The sequence below is a fragment of the Phocoena phocoena genome, chromosome 10 (assembly GCF_963924675.1).
Source record: "Phocoena phocoena chromosome 10, mPhoPho1.1, whole genome shotgun sequence".
Taxonomy (NCBI): domain Eukaryota; kingdom Metazoa; phylum Chordata; class Mammalia; order Artiodactyla; family Phocoenidae; genus Phocoena; species Phocoena phocoena.
In genome coordinates this window covers 26,343,174-26,365,367 of record NC_089228.1, presented here as the reverse complement: position 1 = coordinate 26,365,367, position 22,194 = coordinate 26,343,174, and the positions used below count along the sequence as shown (strand labels likewise).

General features: G+C 40.5%; 1 protein-coding gene across 2 annotated transcripts in view; it reads left to right on the top strand.

Moving 5' to 3' along the window:
• The window catches only part of SYNPR (synaptoporin), a 304,609-nt gene that overhangs the window by 173,336 nt on the left and 109,079 nt on the right, over positions 1 to 22,194 (top strand). For both annotated transcript variants that reach the window (XM_065885408.1, XM_065885407.1), the window contains one exon: positions 15,018 to 15,142. In XM_065885408.1, coding sequence (XP_065741480.1) covers positions 15,018 to 15,142 — 125 coding nt within the window. The remainder of the gene's footprint in view (positions 1 to 15,017; positions 15,143 to 22,194) is intronic.

Below are 22,194 nucleotides of genomic sequence, written 5' to 3'. Positions count from 1 at the left end.
GTTCTGGCCTTTTCCTGGGGTTGTGTCAAAATATCGCTTCTAATCTTCTCCCCACAGACCACTGGCTCTCTTAGGATTCTGGATTCCATCCCAGCATCTGCCAGATGCAGTGGTAAGGCTCAGTGAGATCAAAAGAGGGCCCCTCTTCTAGTTCTACTTATTTCTTTCCAGACTCTTTTACTTTAACCACTTCTGGTGGACTCCCTACCCACCCTCGAACCAAGTACTTTGATATAAACTTGTGGGTCCTGCCCTGTTTGGAGGGAGATAAGGGATGTATTTCCATTAGTTCAAAAAATTACTATGAAATGCCTGCTATGAGCTAAGTTTTTTTACCCTGATGACAGTTCTGACATGCTGTTCTTTATTTACCTTCATCAAAGAACTTTGGCTCTACTATTGTATCCTACTTTTTAAATTACTTCTGTGTGTATCTGACAGGTCCTGGAGGCGTGCTCTGGGTGTACTTGCACAAATTGAGGAGATTATTTAATTTACAGACATGATGAGAGCACTTCTGCAATATGGGGGATGTGAAGATAACCAAGAGATGGTCCCGGCCCTCAGAGGGCTTCCAACCAAGCAAGGCAGATAGCATAATGACATCATGCCCTTTTGTAATTCTTGTTTCATTTTTAGTTCATTTCTTTCCACCTCTTCAGTAGGCATTTGAGCGTTTTTTCCTAGTTCCTCAAATTCCTAATCTCCTCCTTCACTTCCATTCATTATTTGATTTCACTTATCCATCCGCTAAGAAAATTAAGATCCTTTCACATAGGACTCCTCAATTTCCCTCCTTTCCAACTCAACGTGATTCCCTGGAGCCCCATCCAGTGACTACTTCTCGTTCTTTAGAGGAAGAATTATCCCTCACATTCATTAAGTGCATTTTTATTGGACATCAACTATTTGCAAGACAGTTCCCACTTACATTTCTGTTCCCACATCTTCCAGTTTTCTCTAGCCCATGCAAATCCCTTCTTTTAGAATTGTGTCACTTTTTTTGTTGTTTTGTTTTGCAGAATCATCTTTGAGTCCCATGAACAAATAAAATGATTCTCTGATGGTATTTTAACCTTGCTAGATGTGTTAAAAAGTGGTTTAAGTTTAACTTGGGATCCAGAAGCTAAGATGTTTAGAAAAGGTCACTCTGTCCATAGTCACTAGATGGCTACATATTTTCAGGCTCTTCTGCAGTGCTGGAGTTGGGATAATATTTATGTCTGTGCTTATGGGTATGGTCTATATGAACTCCACTTAACAACATTAGTACTCAGAAACTAAAGCCAATCTGTTAAATATTAAGTAAGTTGATATATTTTTTTATCTCTTGAATTTAATCGATAAAAAGACATTACTGAATGATGGTGGGAATTTTTGTCTTATTAGCTAAGAAATAATGTCCTTTACATAGAGTGTATAGTCCTTTAGGCTATGGTGATCTTTCATCTCATTAAAACATAGTGAGAAAAGGCTGCTCTCTCATAATGAGGCAGAACTAAATGGGTTCTTAGAACAATCAATAAAAGATTATTAAGAAAGAAAATTCGGGCTTCCCTGGTGGCGCAGTGGTTGAGATTCCGTCTGCCGATGCAGGGGACACGGGTTCGTGCCCCGGTCCGGGAAGATACCACATGCTGTGGAGCGGCTGGGCCCGTGGCCATGGCCGCTGAGCCTGTGCGTCCGGAGCCTGTGCTCCTCAACGGGAGAGACCACAACAGTGAGAGGCCCGCATACCGCAAAAAAAAAAAAAGAAAAATTTGTGTTAAAGAGAATATATTTTCCTCTAAGTCCTGCAGTATTATAATAATAAAACAGAATGAAACTTCCTTACTTTAAAAAGCGATCCTTTCAGGATGTGGATGGACCTAGAGACTGTCATACAGAGTGAAGTAAGTCAGAAAGAGAAAAACAAATATCGTATATTAACGCATATATGTGAAATCTGAAAAAATTGGTATAGACGATCTTACTTACAAAGCAGAAATAGAGACACAGACGTAGAGAACAAACGTACGGATACCATGGGGGAAACGGGGTGGGATGAATTGGGAGATTGGGATTGACATATATACACTATTGATACCATGTATAAAATAGATAACTAAAGAGCACCTACTATATAGCGCAGGAAACTCTACTCAGTGCTCTGTGGTGACCTAAATGAGAAGGAAATCCAAAAAAGAGGGGATATATGTATACGTATAGCTGATTCACTTTGCTATACAGTAGAAACTAACACAACATTATAAAGCAACTATACTCCAATAAAAAAAATTTTTTAAGTGATCCTCTCAGAAATTTTAAGATTATTCTTGAATATCCTTAAACAAAATATCTTGAAAACTGTTCACATACATATTAAATTTTAAAAACTATTGAATCTTGACTACACATGGACATGTATATCTAGATTGGTTTATAATATGATCTCAAATTTGTAAAATACTTTTAATAATGGAAAATTTCAAGCATATAAAAAACACAGAATAATATAATGAGCCTCTGTTTCCTCATTGTTCCAGCAATAATCAACTCATAGCTAACATTATTCCTTTTATACTCCCCAAGCATTAGATCATTTCTTCTGTAATAAATTGGTGTGTATCTCTCAAAGGTACTGAAAACAAAAACGCTACAATACCACTTCACGTCTTAAAAATGAGCAATAATTCAGTTGTCATCAAATATCTATTAATTTCCAAATATCTCAATCTCATGACTTTTTTTTTTAGTTTTCTGAAATCTGGATTTTTGATATATCTTTTAGACCTTTTCGTGCATAAGCTCTTCTCTCTCAGTCTCCTCTTCTGTGTCATTATTCATACAGTTTAATGATTTATTGTTGTTATTCTTAAACAAGGTATTTACACCTGGAGAGTTTCTCGGCATCTGGATTTTGCTGATTTCACCCTTGTGATGTCATTTTACACGTGTTTCTCTCTCTCTCCTGCATTTCTTTGTAAGTTGGCAGTTGGACATAGAGACTTGATCAAATTCAGGTTTTGGGGGTTTTTTTGCAAAGAATACCTCAAAATTGGTAAGATCTTCTTCCATTAGAGGCACATAATATCTGGCTGTCTCTCTTTTTGTGTTATCAGTCATCAGTGTTTAGATTAATTTGTTAAGGGTTGTGTCTTAGTTTGGGCTGCCATAACAAAGTACCAAAGACTGGGTGGCTTAAAAATTAGAAATTTATTTCTCACAGTTCTGGAGGCTGACAGGTCCAAGATTAACATGCTTGCAAGGTAGATTTCATTCTGAGGCCTCTCCTCTTGGCTTGTAAGTGGCTGCCACCTTGCTGTGTGCTCCTTTCCTTGGTCAGTACACACAGGGAGAGATACAGAGAAAGGGAGCAAGCCCTGGTGTTTCTTCTTTTAAAAACACTAATCCTTTCTCTTTCTGACGTACTTTACTTAGTATGATAATCTCTAGTTGCAGACAAATACCGTATGATATCACTTATACGTGGAATCTAAAATATGGCACAAATGAACCTATCTACAGCACAGAAACGTGCTCACAGACATAGAGATCAGACTTTTGGTTGCCGTAAGGGAGGGAGGGAGGGAGAGGGATGGACTGGGAGTTTGGGGTTGCTAGGTGCAAACTATTACATTTAGAATGGACAGACAACAAGGTCCTAATGTATAGCACAGGGAACTATGTTCAATATCCTGTTATAAACTGTAATGCAAAAGAATATAAAAAAAGAATGTCTATATGTATGTAACTGAGTCACTTTGCTGCACAGCAGAGATTGGCACCACATTGCAAATCAACTATATGTTAATTAAAATAATAATAATAAAAGAACACTAATCCTATGGGATTGGGGCCCCACCCTTAACTTCATTTAACCTGAATTACTTCCTTAGAGGCATCATCCCCAAATACAGCCACAGTGGGGGTTAGGGATTCAACATATGCATTAGGGTAGAGGCACAAATATTCAGTCCATAACAGGTTGCAAAATGGTGATATTCTAATTCTTTGTCATTATTAGGTGAATAGTTCTATGAAGGCAAACTTCTTCTCTACTATTAGGTCACTTACTAGTAGCATTCTTAAAGAAAAGGCAAGATAAATGATTGATGCTTCCCTTTCATTTACGAGTTTTTTAGTTCACTAGTATCCTCTAACAGTGACCAATTAGATTTTTATGATTAATTGTTCCTTTTAGTATAGCTATGACCTCCTGGATTCAAACTGTCATTCTCTATCTGTGTGGTCTTGGATGAGTCACTTAACCCCTCAATGCCATGGTTTACCCAGTTCTGAAATGGGGGTGATGATGATACCTACCTCACAGAGGTATGAGATTTTAATGAGATAATGTCTGTAAAGCACATTACAGTCATTAAAGACAAGTGTATTGCCGGACACAAGTAGAAGCTCCCTAAATAGTAGCAGCAGTTGTGTTGTTATGATTAGAATTATAATTAGAAAATATTACTTTAGAATATACTTCAAACTGTTTCTCCAGAACTTCTACTCTAGTATTTTGGGTATTTTTCAAATGAATAAATGCTACATTTTAACTGCCTATGTCAGGCTTGCTTCTTTTCCGTTACATAATCAAAATAATACATGGTAGCAAGTGCCCTGTTATTCCAGAGGTGTTTTGATGACTGTGCATTATGTTTGGGAGGTTCAGACATTGATTCCCAGGTCAAGAATCAGAACAATCAGAACTTCACAAGTATCTTGAAGTATGAACAGTAGAGAGATGCGACTTGCCAGTGAGGTGTGTGCAAAGCAAGTAGAATGTAGAAAGGCCTTTGAATCTCTCTACATAGTTATTTGCATGTTTTAAAAATTCTTTTGACAGTAAATGGTTTTATGACTCATTCTGGGTTTCTGCCTCTTAGTTCATGAGCTTAAATATGATGCCTGTTCATATTCCTGGCTTATAGTTGATAAGCCCTGGATTTTATTTTATAATATAGCCACAAGCATAAAAATGGCTAAACAAGCAGAAAAAATCAGCTCCTTCTGTTCTTTTTAATTTTTTTTTTTTTTTTTTTTTTTTTTTTTTGCGGTACACGGGCCTCTCACTGCTGTGGCCTCTCCCGTTGCGGAGCACAGGCTCCGGACGCGCAGGCCCAGCGGCCACGGCTCACGGGCCCAGCCGCTCCGCGGCATGCGGGATCCTCCCGAACCAGGGCACGAACCCGTGTCCCCTGCATCGGCAGGCGGACTCTCAACCACTGCGCCACCAGGGAAGCCCGCTCCTTCTGTTCTTTTCGTGGGACCCTGTGCTTGTCTTTCATTAAAGTGAAGCTGCATTTAAGACAAAATTTTTTTGTTTTAATTTTTTTTTTTAAAGGAGAGTGAATGAGAGAAACTTCTCTGTTTAATCAGCCATACAGTCTAATGAAAAGAATTAATTGAATGTGGCCAGTTGGTTATGGATCAGTATTTTTCCCCCAAATAATCCTATGTTATTCTAATTTGCTTTATGGATATAAATATAACTCTGTTTCATGAAATGTTCGAATTTTAAAGAAGACACATGAAATACACCGAATTCATCCAGAATAGAATCCCAACCTGACTTTTACTTTCTATTTAGAGACATGGTAACTAAAGCCTGCTCTTTATAAAAAAAAAAAAAAATGGGGTTAAAGGATTGTGACTTTAGTTTTAAAAAAATTCTAAACATGCTACATTATCATGAAAACATGGCTTCTGGCAGGGAATAGTTCATGCCAGCGTATTCTATACATGTTATTAAATTATAGAACAGTGGCTGTGTTCCATGCGTTTATCTTACTCTAATTTTCCTGTCAAGCAAAAGTGTGCGGTTTAGATATCTATCAATGATTTTCTTCAGTGATCTAAGATCAGATTTCTCCAGAAAAATGTCAAGTTCAAAACCACTACAATAGGCAAGAAATTAATTCATAAGACTTTTAAGTCAGGTGTCAGAGAAATGGTTTCAGTTCTCAGTGAGAAGTTCTGTGGAATTTTTATTTTTTCTTGTTACTCCGTTATGACGGATATGAGAGAATGGGAGTGGAGTCCTTTAAAAACAATGACCATCACTGACAAAAGGAAGTTACACTTTTACTCAACTGAAGATTGACACATTCTTAAGCATATATTCCCATGGTATATTTTGAAATAGTCTTACCTTGATTGTAAACAGTGACTTTGCCAAAGTATTTTAATAAATGAGCAAGTCAAAAATGTGATTCCATTTACACTCTCTATAAATGTAAATAATTTTTAAACTTTTTTTACTGAATGAAAGATTCTTTGAATTCTATAGTGCTTTACAATTTTTAGAAGTTTCACACACATGATTTCATATAATCCCATAATAACCCTTTTCCCCCCATTCTTATATTGTCCCTCCCCCAAATGTAAATAATTTGAAGGTATTATGAAGATAATTCTGAAAGGGAGTGGGTTTTCTTTGATTTTACATTTTTTTCATCAAAATGGAGGTTAAAAATAGCATAGCTGTCTAATGACAGGTCTGAATTTACTTTGTTCAAGTTACCCAGAGGTTGTCTAAATTTGCAATTGTAATAAGATCTTTTTTCAAAATTGAAGTATAGTTGATTTACAATATTGGGTTTATTTCAGGTGTACAGCAAAGTGATTCAGTTATATATTTTTCAGACTATTTTCCATTGTAGGTTATTACAAGATATTCAATATAATTCCCTGTGCTATACAGTAAATCCTGTTGCTTATCTATTTTATTTATAATAGTTTGTATCTGTTAATCCCATATGCCTAATTTGTCCTTCCCACCCTCCCTCTCCCCTTTGGTAACGGTAAATTTGCTTTAATAATATCTTTTTTTTAGTTGCGAAAGTTATGCATGCTTATTGGAAGAAGTTGAAACAATACAAAAATAATTTAAAAATAAGATTCTGCTTCCAAAATTTACTCCTTAATGTTAAAAACTGATAATACTTCAGTACAACCTTTCTAGACCTTTTCAAGTCCATTAAAAATGTATACATGTATAAATACTTCCTTTTACAAAAATGTAATTCACATATGTCATACTTGGCAATTTGCTTTTTTTTTTTTTTGCTTTACATAAGATCACCTATAACTTTCTATACTGCTTTTCATACTTTTTAAGTATCGCATAATAGTTCATTGATTGACTACTTCAAAATTTATTTGATTATTTTTTTAATAGGCATGAAGTTTGCAATTTATTTTTACTCTTTCAGTCATGCATTTTACTTTAAAGATTTATGTCAGGCTTTATGTTGGAAAATAAAATTCAAGCAGAAATTTACATTTCTCTTCATGGGCAAGTGTTAAATTTAGCATATAAGGCACAGGACTTTCTGGGTACTGTCCAGGGAAGAGGAAATGACTAGATGCTGAATGGGCTTGACTATGCTATCTTGCCTTTATAAAATGCCATGAATGCTTGTTTTACTTCTTCATGTCCCATAAATTTCTGGGGCAGACAGTGGCAACTGGCTGACTGAATAACGATTCCCAGCCCTTGTACCATTGCCTACCTCCCCTCTGCAGCCCAGGAAAGCCAAATATTCACTTCTTAGGCTCCCATGCAGCTAAGGATATCCATGGAAATGCAGCAACCATTTTTTGGTGATGAGGCAGAGACCACAGGAAACAGATGTTGGCTCAGACATCATCATACCAGCAGCCACTTAGTTGTAGACTTCTCAATACATATGAAAAACAAAGTCCTCTTTGTTTAAGCCACTATTTATCAAGCTTTCTGTTACCTGTGCCCAAATACGTTATTAAGTGATCCATCTCCAGGCTACAGGTTTAAGAAAATGAAAACAGAAACTTCTTATGCTATATAAATAATTTGGGGTTCTCCTTCTGCAAGGCCTGGTCAGAATTCCTCAGGTGCTACTATGAAGTACCAGTTTTAGGAGGCTGCCTTTGCTTGGGAAGATTTCATATAAATCACAAAGCAGCTAGAAGGGCACAGTATACAATTCTTGACAGGTAGCCTGAAATGGAAAGCAGCATGGGAGATATTGGAGCTGGTTAAGAACACAGATAGTTATATACAACTACAAGAAAAAACATACAGCTCTATGGGGAAGAGCTTTTTGACCATGGTTTTCAGTGCCTCCAAATAAGATAGAATTATATTGTCTTCCAGGGATGACCTGCAGTTTTTATCTTCACGGGAAGGCCTCATATGAGATTTTACAGGGTTGTTCACAAAAAACTTTCTGGGTCAGAGTGTTGCAGTAACCATAAACTGATGGCCAGAATAGGTGCTTTGTCAGTTTCTTTGGAAAAATCCAATTATCAATAAGAGAAGAAACACTAGAAGAAAGAAGAATTGCACCAAAATGAGTAAAATTGGAACATTAAGTTTTAGAGGCGTTCATCAGTCAGCTGAGGTCCTCCTGGGCAGCCTCTGGGCTATGAGGGAAGCCACAGTTAATTAAACACTGTTTCTGCACCAGAAAATATCCTGACAGTGTGTATTCCTCACTTTTCCAGGGCTATTAGTGAGTAATCAGCTCTTTTAAACAGCTGTGTTCCCAGAAATGCTCCTCAGGGGTGCTAAGGACCAATGACTCAGCCCAAGACAAGTCATAAAAGGAGAAGGCACCAGAGGGGTTCATCAGAGGCAGGAACTGGGTCTCTTTCACCTATAAGCTGTTGAATGACTGACGAGAGTGAAAGTGAGGAACCCCGCTCCCCCAACCCCCGACCCACCATGGGTGGCTGAGAATTAGGAAGAGGGGCTTGCTAAATGTAATTGGCAGAACTACTCCTGGCAGCTTCTCCATTGTCTTTATCATACCAGATTCTAAGTTCCTCCCCCCTGATGTCCTGTGATACTGCAGAGCGAAGGCTTGTGAGGCTGAGGCAAGATCCACGAGCTGCCACTGGCATCCACGTTGATGATCAGGACTTTGTCTTACAGGTGCTTCATTTAGTCCTCACTTGGCTTCCTGAGCATTGATGTGACAGAGAAAGCCTTAACTAGCCCTTAATTGATATTAGTCTTTCCATAGTCTGCTCCAGCCAAGTGAGATGCCCTTCACAGCCCTGGGAGAGTTGGGAAGAGGGAAGATAAACTTTAGAGAAAGGCAGATCCGAGTTCAAACCATGACTACTTAACATACCAATAACCCATGTGATCTTGGCGTGCAGTTTGACCCAGTTTCTTCATGTGAAAAATGAGGGGTTATGTTTCCACTTCAGAGGGTTGTTGAGAGGATTAAATGGGCTCATATAAATAATGTATTTACTGAAGAGACTGGCCACGAGAATCAAATGTGGTTGATTTTTTTAGTGCTATCATCATCGTTATCATCGCCGTCATCGTCGCCTTCACAGTGTTTATTATTCTGGGCTTCGGTGCCAGGGTTCATGTTTTTAAGTCCTTCATCCTCTCATCTTGTCTTGCTCATTCATTCATATTTTCATTCACTTGACAACATTTATGAGCCGCCTACCATGTTTTGGCACAGCAAGGATACAAAGAGAACTGAGGTGTGGTCCTGCTGGCAAAGCGTCTGCAGACTGTCTGGGGGAAGTGAGACACTTGCTCATCGTCCAGCATCAGGTCCTGCCCTGTCTCCACCCGCACTCTCCACTGTTGCCAGTGTGGCTTTTCTGAAATGCAGATTTGTCACGCCCCTCCCCTGCCGAAAACCCAACCCCCTCCTAAAACCCAGGTTTCCTCGTGCGGACAGACGATTTCTGTTAACGACCAGATAGTAAATAGGTTTGCCTTTTTGGACCGTAGAATCTTTACTGTCCATACTCAGCTCTATCATTGTAACCTGAAAGCAGCCATAGACCATACGTGAGTGAATGGATGTGACTGGACATGGCTCAGGGGCCTTAGTTTTTGGATCCTCCCTAGACCAGACCTGACACATCCCTCTTGCCTCCTGAATGGAGTCACCACTTTCTTCCCATCTTACAATGTCTGCTCCTGTCCTACCAACTGCACAGCCGAGATGTGCCTCACTTGCTCACTTGAGTATCTTTGACTTGTTGCTCTCTCTGCCTAAAACACTCATTTTCTCCCTCTTAAGTGGCTAAACCTGGCATGCTTGCCTGGTGTCTGCTTAGCTGTCCATTTCTCCAGACTCCACTCCGCACATCCCCTCCACTCCTCTGCAAGCATGCACCACATTTTCCTCTAGCATGCTCCAGTGACCGCCACCACCGTAAAGCACTGTCACTGCACCTGTTCATCCACTTGTCTGCATCCCCAAATGGACAGCAGGTTCCCTGGAGGTAGGGGAGCCGACTATATTTAGTCAACGTGTGTTTAGGGAGCACCTACTTCGTGCCAAGGGCTGGGATTCATCAGTAAACACAGACAAGGGTATTACCTTTCCTCGGGGAAGTGGTCAGACAAAACATAAACAAGTGAATACGCTATCCGACCAAATACAGGTTTTTAAATGTCTGCTCAGGTAAACAACAGCGGCAGGGAATAATGGGAGTCAGGGTGGCGTGGGCTGGGGTCAGGAGCCCTCCTCTGGACAACGTAGTCCAAGAAGACTTTCTGTTTGCAAAGGGGCTCAGCTTCTTTGGAGAGGGCTGCAGAGATGAGAGCGTGGCGAGCTAGAAGCTGAGAGGCATGAGCTAAGGTGCACTGAGTGGTACCAGTCCTTCCATTAATACAGTCCTAGGGCCACTGCAGTGCCTAGAGAGTAATCGGTGCTGGGTCCATGTTTGGTAACTGTCTCAGTTGCATTCCTCAAAAGCAGATCCTGAGACCTGCTTTTTGAAAATACAAGAATTTAGACTCAGCAAGGTCACCTGAGAAGTAATGCCAGGAAGCACAATGATGAGTGGGGAAATGAGACAGAAAAAGGAAAACGCCCACCAAGGGTGTCGTTTGTGAGCAGATGTTGCTGTGGGCAACAGGGGCTTAATCCCATTGGAAGAAACTATACTGAACACACCTCAAACTTTCCCCACAGACAGACAGGGACACTGGGGGTTTATCCACCAGTTTCCATCCCACATTGTTTGGAAGCTGCCAGGGAATTGACTCCCAGAGACTCGCACCGTGCCCCAGTCACAGGCTGCATTCCTGCTGCCTGAGAAAGCCCTCAGCGGAGAACCTCGAATGTTTGGGGAGGAGCCTTTGATGCGTATGAGGACTGTCCCCCTGAAAATGCAGGTGGCCTGTAGGGTGGGCTGCGGGGATCTCAGCAGAGCATCAACGGTCTCTCCTACACTAGCTAAATCAGTAAGTGATAATAAGTGATTGAATGGATAAACGAATGAATAATTGAAGTGAAATCAGTGAAAGAAGCCCAAGGTCTCTTCCCAGTCAAGGTTCAGAGGTGTTGTGTTGGTAGCTTGGAATTTGCCATGGTGGGAGTATTTACACCATGGAAATTGGCAAATGCTATAAATCAAAGCATTATCCTCCGGAGATCTCATTGTCACCCCTGGTGCCCTGACCCACAGAGGGAGGGGTATCACAGCCATGGTCGTTTCCCCTGAGGAGCGAGGGGTTTGAGCCCCACGTTGGGCTCCCCAGCCTGGGGGAGCTGCACCAGAAAGGTGAGCCCCTATAACGTCTGGCTTTGAAAGCCAGAGCGGCTTATGTCCAGGAAAGCTGGAGGGCTGTGGAAAACTGAGACTTAGTTCTTGAAGAGCATACATACATACTCACTTACTCCAAGTCCCAGTGCAGAAGCAGCAGCTTAAAAAGTGCCTGTGTCAGGCTTCCCTGGTGGTGCAGTGGTTAAGAATCCGCCTGCCAGTGTAGGGGACACGGGTTCGAGACCTGGTCCAGGAAGATCCCACATGCCATGGAGCAACTAAGCCCACGAACCACAACTACTGAAGCCCACATGCCTAGAGCCCGTGCTCCGCAACAAGAGAAGCCACAGCAATGAGAAGCCCGCGCGCCACAACGAAGAGCAGCCCCCGTTCACCGCAAGTAGAGAAAGCCCGTGCACAGCAACGAAGACCCAACGCAGCCAAAAATAAAGTAAATAACTTTTTTTTAAGAAGTGCCTGTGTCATAGAAGAAAGAGATTCATTGACTAAATTTTAGGGCATGTGCTGGAGAGGCAGAGATCTGGTGAAATTTTCTCCAGAGACAGAAGAAGTGGCAGGTGCCATTTTTTTTTTAAACTCTCCATCCACCTCGCGGGCTCAGCATGAGCATGTAACCACTTCTGTCACTCTCCATCAACTTAGCTGACACCATGTGCACCAACCACGTGTTTCCCTGAGGACCTACCCTGCCCAACCTGCCTGCCCCAGCTGGCTCTTCCACAGCAGCTGCTGCCACGTTCTACCCAGCAGGCATCCCCAGCTGGCACTGGCACCCCTCCAGGTGTCTCCTGCTCCAGGGGTCCAGCCCCACATAGCAGCATACCCACAACAGTCTCAGTCGGGCCTCAGAGCCACTTCAGAGTGAAAGACACACAGTGAAGAAGTGGAAAAAGATTTTCTATGCAAATGGAAACAAAAAGAAAGCTGGGGTATCAATACTTACATCAGATCAAATAGACTTTAAAGCAAAGACTGTAAAAAAGACAAAGAAGGGCCTTACATAATAATAGAAAAGATTAATCCAACAGTAAAGCAAATATTAACAGACATAAAAGGAGAAATTGACAGCAATACAATAGTAGTAGGGGACTTTAACACCCCACTTATATCAATGGATAGATCATCCAGACAGAAAATCAATCAGGAAACATTGACCTTAAATGACACATTATATCTGATTGACTTAATATATAAATACAGAATATTCCACCCCAAAAGAGCAGGATGTGCATTTTTCTGAAATGCACTTAGAACATTCTCCAGGATAGATCACATGTTAGATGAAAAAATGAGTCTTAAATGTAAGAAGACTGAAATCATTTCAAGCATCTTTTCCCACCACAGTGGTATAAGACCAGACTCTCAATTACAAGAAGAAAACTGTGAAAATCACAAATACTTAAAGGCTAAACAACATGCTACCAAATATGCTTCTCCTGGTCCATGGGATCACTGAAGAAATCAAAGAGGAAATCACAAAATACCTGGAGACAAATGAAAATAGAAACAAAACATTCCAAAATCTGTGGGACTCAGCAAAGGCAGATCTAAGAGGGAAGTTTATAAGCAATACAGGCCTACATCAGGAAACAAGAAAAATCTCAAACAATCTAACATTACACCTACAGGAACTAGAAAAAGAAGAACAAAGCCCAAAGTTAGTAGAAGAAAAAGAAATAATAGAGATCAAAGTGGTAATAAATGAGATAGAGACTAAAAACCAATAGAAAAGATCAATGAAACTAAGAGCTGGTTCTTTGAGAAGATAAAATTGATAAACCTTTAGCTAGACTCATCAAGAAAAAAAGAGAAAGGGCCCAAATGAATAAAATCAAAAATGAAAGAGAAGTTACAACCGACACCACAGAAATAGAAAAAATCATAAGAGATTACTACAAACAATTATATGCCAACAAATTAGATAACCACAAAGAAATGGAAAAATTCCTGGAAACATACAATCTTCCAAGACTGAATCAGGGACGGGGCAGGGCCGGGGGGGTGTATGTGGTGGTGATGGGATGAATTGGGAGACTGGGATTGACATATATACACTAATATGTATAAAATAGATAACTAAGAACCACCTGCTGTATAAAAAAAATTAAATACAAGAAAGACTGAATCAGGAAGAAACAAAATCTGAACAAACTGATCACTAGTAATGAAATTGAATCAGTAATCAAAAAAACCCCAACAAACAAAAGTTCAGGACCAGCCGGCTTCACAGGTGCATTAAGCAACTTTCCCAAGGTCACATTCCAGAGCCCATGCACTTAACCCTTACACAAGAATTCCTCTCGCTATGCAGTGATCTGGTGTTCCTAATGGGGACTCCAAGCTACTATAAAAAGCTGAGTTCCCTAGTGGCGCAGTGGTTGAGAGTCTGCCTGCCGATGCAGAGGACACGGGTTCGTGCCCCAGTCCGGGAAGATCCCACATGCCGCGGAGCGGCTGGGCCCGTGAGCCATGGCCACTGAGCCTGCGCGTCCGGAGCCTGTGCTCTGCAACAGGAGAGGCCACAACAGTGAGAGGCCCGCATACCACAAAAAAAAAAAAAAAAAAAAGCTGAGTTCCAAAATTAAAATAAAATAAATGGGAGTATTACAGAATGGGTGAGTTTTAAGTGCACTTGATTGACTTTCTTTGGAAATGAGCAGGAAGTTCTTTTGAATTTAGCCAAACTAAGTGGACAAAGTTTGGCATTTGTTTCCTTCCCATCTTATGCCATTCTCACCTTCTCAGATGTATCTTCCCTCTGGAAGACTTCTCTGAGTTCCTGTTCTTAATTTTCAGTACCTAATTCCCATAGATGCATGTTCTGCACTAGGATAGACTATGACATTAGTTCGTAACCAGCTGAACCTTTTAGTAGTTGACTCAGAAAGAGCAAGGAATACAGAGTTGGAACCACCAAAGGGGCATTGAGGCTGACATATACTGAGATCTTGTCCTCTGGAATAGCATATTTTAGATACCTCCTCTTCCTCTACCCATCAACTCTAAAATTCTCTGACTATGCATTTTTAAAAATCTGTATTATTCCAAAAGACAAAACATGTGTATTGCAAAAAATACAGATAAACAAAAAGAAGCAAGCAAGGAAACGTACCAAATTCTTCCTACCTGGAGGTATCCATCATTAATCCCTTGGTGTGTAGCTCTCCAGAGCCTTTGATGTGAGTTTACCTTCTCTACTTTCTGAGGTGTGACAGCTCTTTACACCGATATTTGGCCTCAAACAGATATTTTGTCCTTGTGTTTAATTTTTCTACAAACAAAATTACTCCAGCTTTCCAGACAGTTTTTTCAGACCCCACCACCCCAATCCCCATCATCACCCTGGCCTTCATTCCAGCCTGAACCAAATAAGATGCCGCACTTTAGGAGAACTCCAACCTTTCTCAGTGTGAGACGCTGAGCTCCTGTTGACAGATCTCGTGAGATCAGCACCATCCTAATAGCCGCCTTCTCTTTTGTTTCTTTGTTCTCCACAGCTTTTTGCAATCTTTGCATTTGCAACATGCGGTGGCTATTCCGGAGGCCTGCGGCTGAGTGTGGACTGTGTCAACAAGACGGAAAGTAACCTCAGCATTGACGTAGCATTTGCCTACCCGTTCAGGTAGGGAATGGTGACTTGTGCTCACTCGTCTCCCGGAGGGGCAGGGCACTTTCTTCTTTCTGTGGTTTCTTTAAAAAATGCAATCTCCCAGGGACTTATGAGTAAAAAGAGAGGATTCTTCCTGAGCCTGAAGAATGCCCAAACAAGTAAAAGCAGGCCCACCTAACACCCTACCCTGGGAAGAGTTATTCCATGGGAGTTGTACTTTCAAACCAGAATTAACTCTCCCTCTCCCAAAAAATGCTACAGATTGCCCAGTATTGGGGTCCATCAATATGGAGATCTCAGTTATACAATTTCTTCCTTCCCGTCCATAATTCTTTAAGGTCTCCCAAATTCTCTCTACAATTGTGTGGTCACCTCTCATTTCATAGTGACTATGCAATCCTGTCTGATAATGCGTTTAATGATATTAATATTGTTTCCATGTGCCATTGTGCTTAGCTTGAATCTCATTAAGTCATCACAGTGACCTTTTGAGGGTAGTACAAGTACCATCGCCATTTTCAAATGAGGAAACTGAGGCGCAGATATATTTGCCCACATTTCCTTGGCCAGTAGGTGGCAGAGTCAGTGTTTGAGCGCACTCGGGTTAAGCCCAGAACTCACATCTTTACTCCTTTACTTCAGTTGCTTGAGATAACTCTTGCAACCTCTTTATAAATTCACTATGAAAGATAAGACCTGTCTATAAAATGATGACTAAATACCTACTAGGACTTGTCCCAAATCAGACATCTTGTGATTCTGATCCATCTACCCAAAGTGGATTAATTGAATTCAATTTCTAAATAATTTGTTTCTGTAAAAGTACCAAACACTTGGTACCAAATAACTGGCGTGATTTTGTAAAACACTTTCAACATAATATTTTGACATCTTATTAATATACTCTCATGTGTGCCCTTCAATTTAGCAAACATTTGTCGAATATTCATTTTGTGCCAGATACAGTGCTGGTTCTGGAATTACAGAGAAAAGTAGAAATTAGCCCCTAAAAACTTTGCTTAAATAGGCAAGTACAGTGTTTTTCAAAATCTTTCCCATGGAGCCCTACATATTTAATGTTTCTAAAAAGAAAAGAGGAAGAAAGTAAGAAGAAAGAGATAGAGAATAAGAGGGAGAGAGGGAAGGAAGGAGAGAGGGAGGGAGGGAGGCAGAATTATTTTTTTTTTTTTTTTTTTTTTTTTTTTTTTTTTTTTTTTTTTTTTTTTTTTTTTTTATTTTTTTCGATATGCGGGCCTCACACTGCTGTGGCCTCTCCTGTTGTGGAGCACAGGCTCCGGACGCGCAGGCTCAGCGGCCATGGCTCACAGGCCCAGCCACTCCGCGGCATGTGGGATCCTCCCGGACCGGGGCACGAACCTGTGTCCCCTGCATCGGCAGGCGGACTCTCAACCACTGCGCCACCAGGGAAGCCCCAGAATTATTTTTTTATAAATTTATTTATTTATTTATTATCTATTTATTTATTTATTTTTGGCTGTGTTGGGTCATTGTTGCTGTGCGTGGGCTTTCTCTAATTGTGGTGAGCAGGGGCTACTCTTCATCGTGGTGTGCGGGCTTCTCATTGCGGTGGCTTCTCTTCTTGCGGAGCACGGGCTCTAGGTGCACGGGCTTCAGTAGCTGTGGCTCGCGGGCTCTAGAGCACAGGGTCAGTAGTTGTGGCACACGGGCTCAGTTGCTCCGCGGCATGTGGGATCTTCCCAGACCAAGAATTGAATCCGCGTCCCCTGCATTGGCAGGCAGATTCTTAACCACTGTGCCACCGGGGAAGTCCCAGTCCCTTAATATTTAAAGAGCAGCAGGTCGCTGAACATTGAACACAGGTCTCTCTGTCCCTCAAAGTAAAATATACCAGTCAAGAAACCTGTGTAGATGGAAAACCAGTGCCTAGGTTGGGGTGGTGGTAGAGAGCAGGGTGATATTTAACTTCACACAGTCCTTAGCTAAGTGAACAATTTGAAAAGGCCTTTCACGCAAACATTTTCCAGCCTTGGGCTTCTTCATTTTCTTCCTAAGATATATTACTGGCCCAATTAAAAGCAGCTAGAGAAATTGGATTAAAAGGTTTATTACCATCTGTAAGTATAGTGGCCTGCTCATTTGTAAGATTTTTACTTGGGTTCTGAAACAAAAATTATGAACCTTTTTTTTTTTTTAATAGCAGAACTTTTCTTCCATACCTTATCTTGCTCTGAAGCTCTCTATATATAACAGATATGAGTCATTGGAAAAGTTGAACAAGGGGAGGAAGGGGACTTGAAACATCCAGCTGGTCTTCCTGAGCCCTCTCCCTGCCACACACATTGCCCACCCCCGGCTGTACCGCACTTGTCATATCTCCTCAGAACCCTAGGTCTCCTAGAAGCATTTTAAAAACCACCATTCTAGAAAAAAGCAGGAAAGCTTTTGCCACTCTGCAGATCACATCTATACACTATTTACTATCTATACTGTTAAGAAATCAAGATTAGCCTATCTCCTCCCACAGAATGTCTTACCTTTTTGTCCCACTAATGTCCATGTAGGAGATATACATTCCAAAGAGGCCCAATTTTACTAGAGTTGCAATTTCAGTTGTGCATTTGGGTACTTTAAAATATTGTGCCACTATCTTTTTGAGGAAGATTTCAGTAGTAAGAGACACTACTAGAATTTATTCAGATTACTCTGAAGTCATTTGTTTCAGAAGTAAGTTGGGTTAGCAAGATGCTGGTGATGGATATCATCAAAAAGTTACTTTCTTCTCAAATTTTACAAGCCAGTGTCTTTGCACAGCAAAGGAAACCATAAACGAGACGAAAAGACAACCCTCAGAATGGGAGAAAATATTTGCAAATGAAACGACGGACAAAAGATTAATCTCCAAAATATACAAACAGCTCATGGAGCTCACTATCAAAAAAACAAACAATCCAATCAAAAACTGGGCAGAAGACCTAAATAGACATTTCACCAAAGAAGACATACAGATGGCCAAGAGGCACATGAAAAGAAGCTCAACATCACTAATTATTAGAGAAATGCAAATCAAAACTACAATGAGGTGTCACCTCACATCAGTCACAATGGCCATTATCAAAAGGGTAGAAACAGTAAATTCTGGAAAGGGTGTGGTGAAAAGGGAACCTTCCTGCACTGTTGGTGGGAATGTAAATTGATACAACCACTATGGAGAACAGTATGGAGGTTCCTTAAAAAACTAGAAATAGAACTACCATATGACCCAGCAATCCCACTACTGGCTATATACCCTGAGAAAACCATAATTCAAAAAGAGACATGTATCACAGTGTTCATTGCAGCACTATTTACAATAGCCAGGACATGGAAATAACCTAAACGTCCATCGACAGATGAACGGATAAAGAAGATGTGGCACATATATACAATGGAATATTACTCAGCCATAAAAAGAAATGAAATTGAGTTATTTGTAGTGAGGTGGATGGACCTAGAGTCTGTCATACAGAGTGAAGTAAGTCAGAAAGAGAAAAAGAAATACCATATGCTAACACATATATATGGAATCTAAAAAAAAGAAAAATGGTACTAATGAACCTAGTGGCAGGGCAGGAATGAAGACATAGGCATAGAGAATGGACTTGTGGGGAGGGGGAAGCTGGGCCGAAGTGAGAGTAGCATCGACATATAAACACTACCAAATGTAAAATAAATAGCTAGTGGGAAGCAGCAGCAAAGCACAGGGAGTTCAGCTCAGTGCTTTTCGAAAACCTAGAGGGGTGAGATAGGGAGGGTGGGAGGGAGGCTCAAGAGGGAGGGGATATGGGGACATATGTATGCATATGGCTGATTCACTTTGTTGTACAACAGAAACTAACACAGTATTGTGAAGCAGTTATACTCCAATAAAGATCAATTAAAAAAATAAAATTTTACAAACCAATGTCAGTGATTTGATCATAATCTTAGAAACAAAACGAGAGTATTCAGCAGTTTCTGATTATTCCGTTTATTGAAAACACAAGGAAGACAGTAAACTCTAATGCCAAGTCATTTGAACAAAAACAATTAGTCTGTAAATGACAGATCAAAGAAAGCTACTTAACTCCCTTATCAGATTATCAAATGTGAGATAACCTCAATTTACAAAATCATAGATAGGGCTTCCTTGGTGGCACAGTGGTTGAGAGTCCGCCTGCCGATGCAGGGGACATGGGTTTGTGCCCCGATCTGGGAAGATCCCACATGCCGCGGAGCAGCTGGGCCCATGAGCCGTGGCCGCTGAGCCTGCGCGTCCGGAGCCTGTGCTCCGCAGCGGGAGAGGCCACAACAGTGAGAGGCCCGCATACCGCAAAAAAAAAAAAAAAAAAAATCATAGATAATTTACAAAATATTCATGTGCTGCTTCCAGTAAATATGCCCAAACTATAACTCCTTCACACCACCACATGTATGCATTTTTCATGCACGCTTCTATCAGAAGCAATTTAATTCAGCAATATGTCCTTTGACTATGGGAATAAAGCATTTGTCACCCGACCTGTTTGGTCTGTGATTAAAATGAACAAACAGCATTTAACTGTTTTCCTCATCTACTGTAATATGCTACTTTCGTAGAAAACTCATTTGATAATTTGGGGGGGTTCTGTGTTCAATATTTTTAGCACTTTATCCACAAAAATGGGAAGTAGAGTTTCTTATTTTAAAGAAATTTAACACATTGGAAGGAAGCCTACTTGAGGAATACCAACTAACACTTTGCATTTATATATGATGCCTGTCACATGACAGGAAATCAGAGTGGAGAGCTTAGGGGCTATGGGAATAAAAGTTTTCATGGCAAAGGTTAGTTTGAAGGGTCAGAGTATACTACATAATTATTGCACCATCTCTATGACGGGGGTTCTGAGGTTCCGTTTGAGAAGGCTGAGCTGAGAGAAATTTGTTCAGCATCACATAGAAAATCAGACTCAAGATTTTGGATGTCATATGTTGTGTAATATGATCTACTAATTTGAATAAAAACTGAAGAAAGCAATGTTCAGGTTGTTTGAAACATGCTGAGTAGAGCCAAAAATGATGGAGTAAAGTGGTAAAGCTGGAAAGATGACTTTGGACAAGATTTTAGAAGACCTTGAACTCCTGTGTGATTGAATATGGGGAAAGAGTCCAAGAAGGTAAAGAGAGAATAAGAAGGAAAACCATTTTAAAGTGGAGAAGATAAATTTGGATTTGATCATGCTGTGTTTGTGTTTTCTATCAAGAAGTTCCATGCTTGAACCCCACGTAAGAAGAGATAGGGTTAGCCTGGAAATGGGACTCCAAGAGTCATCTTCATGGAGTGAGAAGTAAGTCCTAGATGAAGAGAGGTCTTCGAGACAGATGGGAGCGTGGGCACACAGGGCTAATCTATGAGAGATACCCACACTTAGAAGAAATGAAGGAGCGCAGTGGCTGAGCGAGACCAAGAAGAGGCAGAAGGAAAAGGGGTGGGACAACCAGGCAAGTGTAGGCTTCACAGAAGGTAGGGATACGTCGTGAATGAGTGATACCACTCAGCACTTCAAAGAAAAGTGAAAACTAAAAGTCCACTGAAGGTAATGAATGGTGGTCATTGAGGAATTTCATGAGATATTTCTGTAGGAAGGAAAGCATGCCAGGCTGTTGGACAATGAATGGTAAATAGAATTCGGTATGTTTTTCCCTCAGACAAGTAAAATGCAAAATGCTAAGGCTCAAACCATTTTCCCTTAAGCCTGTGTGAGGTGATGTTTGTGAAGAAAGAGAGAAGGTTGTTAACGACCTTCTTATAGAAAAGGCGTTCACCTCTGGCTTCTTGAAAGTAATCAGCTCATTTGATGATGGGTGATAAACTTGCCACCTTGGCTAGACAGTCAAAAAGGTTTCTATAATAAAGGCATAAAAATCTTCCATCATTTGAGAACAACTGAGTATAGAGAATAACAGCAGATTCATCATGAAAAGTAAATTAAGTTGTTATGTCACTTTTATGTCTGGAGTTGCCTGTCCGGATAAAAAAGATATTAAGTTTTCTATCAATGTCAAGCACTCTTCTAGATATGGGATTAGTAATCCCTGCTTTAGATAATTAACAAAATTGCCCTTGATTAATTTATCTTAAAGAAATAACCAGAGATATAAAGAAGTGTGTACAAAGGTATTTATTATTGAATTATTCTAAGTACCTCAAAATTAGAAATAACTTATGTGTCCAAAAATAGGGAATCAGTTAAATAAAATGTGGTAGGCAGACACTGAAAGTCATTTCCTCAAATAACATTTAAGGGTGTATATATATATATATATATATATATATATATATATATATATATATATAAAATGATTCCAATTTTGTTTTATTTTATACTAGCTGGCTGTAGCACATGCTGCCATTGCCCATACCTGTTAGTCCCTCACAATTCACACCTACACTTTTTATTGTAAACCCATATAGCTGTTAAAGGGCTTTCTCAAGCCACAGGAACTTCCTTGGTCAGTACGCAGGGCAGGCCAGAAATGCTGGGGAGTTAATATCTCCTGGAGCAGCCTTCATCCAGTGACAAATGTTTGTTGGAGGATAAATATCCTGAGTGCCTCACCTCTCCTGAGGCACAGCTCTGAGCCAGGTCCCACACCATCTCTCAGAATACCCAGCAGGTACTTCCCACAGTGGAAACATGGTCATTAATTAACACACCTTTTACTACCTGCTTTCCCTTTCCTGTCTCAATTCTCCACTGGCCTATTGGTATTTCCAGAGATGAATCTTCCAAAAACAAGTTGCACTCAAATCTTGATCTCAGGGTCTGCTTCTGGGTAATCCAACCTAAGACACTACCATTGTGTGAATTACCAACATTAAAGAAAGTGGATGGATGAATGGGTAGGTGAGTGGGTGGGTGGGTGGATGGATGGACAGGTGGACAGGTAGATGGATAGATAGGTAGAGAGAGAGGTACAGATAGGTAGATAGATGGATAGATAGATGGATAGATAGATAGACAGATCGATCCCTATTTTCTCTCACTCTAAAAGATGTTGTACACTGTTGCTCATATGAAAAC